Source organism: Camelina sativa, chromosome 20 (assembly GCF_030686135.1).
Source record: "Camelina sativa cultivar CO46 ecotype springtype chromosome 20, ASM3068613v1".
Classification (NCBI taxonomy): domain Eukaryota; kingdom Viridiplantae; phylum Streptophyta; class Magnoliopsida; order Brassicales; family Brassicaceae; genus Camelina; species Camelina sativa.
In genome coordinates this window covers 25,010,421-25,016,309 of record NC_141899.1, presented here as the reverse complement: position 1 = coordinate 25,016,309, position 5,889 = coordinate 25,010,421, and the positions used below count along the sequence as shown (strand labels likewise).

At 32.6% G+C, this 5,889-nt stretch overlaps 1 protein-coding gene across 1 annotated transcript; it reads right to left on the bottom strand.

Moving 5' to 3' along the window:
- Positions 1-239: 239 nt before the first annotated feature.
- On the bottom strand, positions 240-1,671 carry LOC104771271 (uncharacterized). The gene is made up of 2 exons (XM_010495781.2): positions 1,372-1,671; positions 240-1,273 (listed from the first exon to the last, which is right to left on the bottom strand). The coding sequence occupies exon 2, from the start codon at positions 1,222-1,224 to the stop codon at positions 358-360; it is 867 nt and encodes a 288-aa protein (XP_010494083.1). The 5' UTR covers positions 1,225-1,273; positions 1,372-1,671; the 3' UTR covers positions 240-357.
- Between the last annotated feature and the right edge of the window lie 4,218 nt (positions 1,672-5,889).

Genomic DNA, 5,889 nt, shown 5'->3' with positions numbered 1-5,889 from the left:
TATAAACAAATTTTATGAGCAATCTGTTATCATAAAGAAGATACGCAAAAGTTTGCTAAACATCCAAATGTTCACCAGCTACAAGATCAGAGAGCATATTAGAATTCGCACTATCCACCTGAAGAACGAAACAAGAAACTAGGACATAAGTAACATGTGTATACACAGATCGCATTCGTCAAGACTCAACTGGTTCCAGCATTGTGTAAGGAGATATATATATATATTGCAGAAACCAATTATGAATCAACTCATTAATCATGCTATAAAGAAAAAAAATTGTCGATAAGGAATCAACAAACTCTTTTAAGGTTTTTTTGTTAGCACCCAGAAACTCTCTCTTTTTGTTTGTTTGTTCTACTCGTTCTTCCAAGCATACAGAATCAACGAAAAACCAAAACTTTGAGACTTGGAGTTTGTTGTTGTCATGTCCTGTGAGAAAGACAAGCTCTTCTCGGTAGATTGAGTAGTCCTCAACATGAACACGGCGTTCCCCGCTGAAGGCAACCCAAAGAGCCAACTATGAACATCCCATAGAACTTCCACAGCCATTCTATTAACAACAATCGTATCGTTGCCACGAAACTTCCACTTAAGCCGCTTCACCTGCAACAAGGTCTTTCCATCCACACGAACAACAAGACAAGGATCAGTGACACTCGTGTCACACTCAATCACAAGATCATGAATCTTCCCATCCGCACAAAGCTGAGCTTTCGTCGCAAACACTCTCTTACCAAAAACATGCTCTTTCTTAGCAATGAACACAGCGCCTAAAGATGAAGGCGAAGCATTAGTCTTCTTCAAAGCTTCCTTCTTCATATCACCAAGAAGCAAAACCATTTCCTTGTCAACAACAACACAAACATAGAACCCTCCCAAAGCTTCAGGACCTGATCCGAATTTCGCAGACGCGAGATCCCAAAAGACATCGATGTTACACGAATACGCCTCTAAACTCTTGGACCCTTTTCGTTTAGTGAACAGAGACGGCTTAATCTCGACTTTACAAAGACTCTGGTTACAAGAATCATCAACACCAACGGTTACACTTTGACCCATCAGATTCTTAGTCCATGTCACAGTGATCAAACAGTTTCTTCCACGGATACGACACTGGTAGATACAAGTAACCAGATTCTGAGCATTTTTACCGGAGTTTGAAGACGATGAATCCGCAACTTGAACACCATTTTCACCAAAGCAAGAAGGAAAATCCTTCATCTTGTTTTTCTCTCTTTGAGGAATTTCAACATACACTTGGTGTGCGAATCTGAGAAATCGTAAAAGAGACGGGATTTGACTAAGACGATGACTGATACTGGAAGAGAAGAAGAAACCCAGAAAGAAAAAGTGATTTTATTTTGTTACCTGAATTTTACTTTAAAGAAGAAGAAACTGCAATCGGAATCTATATGGATTTAGTTTGAGAGTGTCGTCGATTTGGATCCAAAGTCTTGTCTCCAAGAAAAAGCAATGTGAGAGATTTTTGAGAGAGAAGAAAGAAGCAAATCGGAAAAATTGAAAGGGGGAGAATTGTGTGTCTTAAGTCTGATTAGAATTCTGAAAACGAAGACAGAAAGAGACAAAAAGGAGACTCCTTTCACTCTCAGAAGAATTATTACCAAAATTTAAAACCAGACCAAAAAAAAAAAAAAAAAAAAAAAAAAACTAACCACAATTGAGTCGGCATAAATTGACATCCCACAACGTTTTGCCCAAAAAAAAAAAAAAAAAAACAGAGTTTTATGAAAAATGATTTTGTGAAGCCAATATATGGGTTCACATATTTTTTTTTTAACTTGTATGTGTGTTTGACATTCGATAATAATTTTGTATACATTTAAGCTGTATCTCTTCTTTTTTTTGGTTGGATTTAATTAGACACTTTATTTTCAGGATCTATTAAATTTGAAGTAATTTAGTGAATATATGGGATATTCAATGTTCTAGAATGAAATATCAAAATAATATTTTAAATTATAAAAAGTCAAAATTGTAAAATTCCAGAAAGAGAGAATGTACGACCAAGTCAAATAAGAAAATAAACGGTTTATATGCTTATAAAGTTGTATATCTATATATACATTTTTCAAGTATATTTAGCAAATAAATTATATAGTTGCCACCTATTTACAAGACTGTCATTGATATTAATTATTAATTTATTTTTCATTTAATTAATTAATATTAAGTTTCTATTTTTAAAAACAAGATTTCCTATCCTAAATAAATTTCCAAAAAAATTGGAACCACTCCCTTTAACATTAAGTATTAATTTTATAATTGATTTAATTAATATTAAGTTTCCAATTTTACAAAACAATATTTTCTCACACAAATTTCATAAACAATCGGTCTAACCAAGAAACGAATTGATTTTGGAGGAGGATCCGTGGCCGAGATTTTTGATCTCAACGCATTGATTTCCCCCTAAAATAAATGTTCAAAATCAAATATAAAATATATCATTCAAAAAACAAATGGTATGATTTTAAAAGGTAACAAACATATTTACCATTCAATTTGATATCTTATTCAAAGAATAATAATAAAATATAAAAGATATTGCTTGCTCACAGATTTATTTTTATTTTGTATTACGTATTAAAATAATTTTTACTTCACGGGTTTCATATGATGAGTTTATATGGATTAAAAAACTTTAAATATGTTGTCTGACCCACCTAGCATGGCGGGTTTGGAATATAGAACCAACACTAAAGCTATTAGTTTATCTCATATACATTATAGATTTGTATTCATAGTTTTGAAAATTAACTTATAAATTATTTAGTATATGAACTACAAAATATTATACATACTATAACACATTCTTAATATTCCAAAAAAAAATACACATAAAAATATACACTAGCATACTATATAGGCATATACCTCTGTTTAATTCTAGAGAACAAAACAAATCTAGAATTTTATATTCTATCTAATAACAAATTTAATGTAATTAGGTTATAAACTTTATAAAACGTAAGAAGAAGAAAAAAAATTCCAAACAAAATTCTAAATTAGATAAAAAGTTAATTAATTGAAAATTTGAAAACTAAATAAATTAAAAATTATTATTTAAAATACAATAATTTATTACTTAGTCCTGCGGTGTACCGCGGATGAAATCCTAGTTTAAAGAAATAAAAATCAACTTTTGTTTTAGCAAATTAAATTTTAATTCTCCAAATATCAGCATGATCCTATCGAATTTTATATGCAAACCATATGAACAAAACATATGTAGTAGTAGTATAACTTTCCATCTACAATGAACATAATAATATTAAAAAAAAAACATTTTGATGTATTAATTCAACAAATAATTGTTTTGAAACAAGTTAGTAAGACAGCCATTGTGTTTTTTTCCGATAATTAAGGGTCTGAATGGTAACCGCGTTTTTGGTTGTGTGGGGAAAGCGGTATTATAGTGCGGTACGGTTCAACTGCGGTACGTGCGGGAGAAATATATTTGCAGGACAAGTGCAGTTTGTACAAAATAAGCGGTACAGAATAATGTTTGATTGGTGAAAACAAAATTGCGGTTTTAGAATAAGCGGTACAAAATAATAAATAATTAATATAATTGTAAATTATTAATTGTTTTGTGTTAATGAATTAGTGGTACAAAATAATTTTTGATTGCTGAAAAGAATAATTGCGGTTCATGACAAAACTATATATATCTATATTGTTATTATAATAATTGTATGAGTAAATTAGTAAACTTCTATATGTTTTGTGTTTGTTAAAAAATATTTAGAACCTTAAATACCCAGATTTCTTTAAATTTAAATTTTAAATTCATATGTAAATATTTTTTAAACCCAACTAAAAATATTATTATAAGTTATTAACATTTTTTGTTATTGATTTTGTTATTAGAGAAATAAAAAAAGAATAATATTTTTTGTATATCTGTTTTGACCAACAAAAAGAAGAAGAAGTATACATGTATAAAAAACTATTAAAAATATACAGTATTGTAGTACTGTTGCGGTTTTTTTTCAAATACGCTGGATAAAACTGGTGGTTCATTACAAAAGTGGTCCAAGACAAAAATTGTGGGACAAAACCGCAAATCACTTATTTTTTTGTTTGTTTTGAAAAACGCAAATTAATAGTGTTTTTGTATGAATGGTGACTTTATGTGGTTTTGACAAAAACACGTTAGAATACCGGTTATATAATGTCACCATTCACAACCTAAGAGATTTTGAGTCAAATTAATAAATTTCTATGTCCTAATCAGCTTTAATGATTCGAACTTATTACATCTTGATGAATTACTCCAAAGTATCTTTCTAGTCACCTCAGATTATCTTAAATTTTTTTTTTTTGTCAAAATCTTTATTAAGTTTCGAAGTTATCATATATGATTATTTTGGGAAAATTATAAATAAAGGAGCTTTTTCCCAACTTTTGTCCAGCTATACTTTTAAAAAAAAGTTTGGTTAAATAGGTTTTAGGGTGTAATTAAAGGTCAATAATACTCTGAAACGACCGACCCTTTTTTTTTAAATAATAAATAATAATATAATATAATAAATAAAACTACAACTAGTGGTCCCATACCCGCTAGCCACCTAACCACAATCACAATCATCAGCGGAAATAATAACACCAATTAAATATCCAATAATACTCCAACAATAACCAATAACCATAGCATCAACAATAATCAAATACCAAACAACAAGAAACAAGGAACCAGCAACCTAGCAATGTTTCTAATGACTCCACTCTAGCAACCTAACAATGCCAGACAACATCCAATCAAATCCCTAGAACATCCTCCTCTTCATTGCCTTTGATTCCATGATCACACTTTGCCTTTACCTGCACAGCACAAACAACAATTGAGATGCGTAAGTATTATCACAAATACTTAGTGAGGCAATCCCCCCATCTACTGGGCTATACACACAAGCAATAAGATCTCTACAAGCCACAATCAACAATCAAATAAATAAACCACGCAGTATACAAAGCACACAACAATCCGTCGTAGCTGAAAGAAGAGTGTCGACCGACACCAGATGGTGTCGATCGACACTGACAATCTGGTGTCGACCGACACCCTGCCCGACACTCCCGAAAACCCTAGTTTGTGTCGACCGACACCTCCACATGGCATCGATCGACACTCGCCAAAGTCTCGAGCCGTCCTCGCGTTGGTGTCGACCGACACCCCAACTGGTGTCGACCGACACCGTTGCCGAGCAGCGATTTCCTTCGATCAAAAACTCCGAATCTCGCCTCCAATCTTCTCCAATCCGCTCCTTGCACTCCCACCAGCCAAAACAGCGACGAAATACCATAGAGAACTCAAAGAAACAACCACATAAGCACCAAATCACATAAAATCTAGAGATCTTAGCTTAGATAAGCCATGGTCATGCACTCACCTCTCTCTCCAGGAAGATTCTGACCAGTAGGAACGAAATCCTCCCTCCTAGCAAGCTTCTAACTCTTTCCTAGCTCCAAATCTCTCAAGAACAGCAAGGAAACTCCCAAACTTTTCCCAAAAAGCTCAAGAACACTCTCTCTTTGTTTTTCTCTCAAAAACGGCGAATACAGACAAAAAACACGACCTTGGGTCGTTTTCCCCCTTTTACACTCGATTTAGGGATTCCCTAAACCAACCATGCAAACCGGACAATTAAAAACGAACCGACCAAACCGACCACAACTGGTGTCGATCGATGCCTCACGAGAAGGTGTCGATCGACACCCTTACCAAATTACCAAAAATTGGTTTGCGGGTGTTACATACTCTTAATTATATATTTAGATTCAATAATACCCTCAATTACAAATTCAGATTTAATTTGTAGATTTTAATCAAATCAAATTAGGAAACTATCAATTTTAATGGGA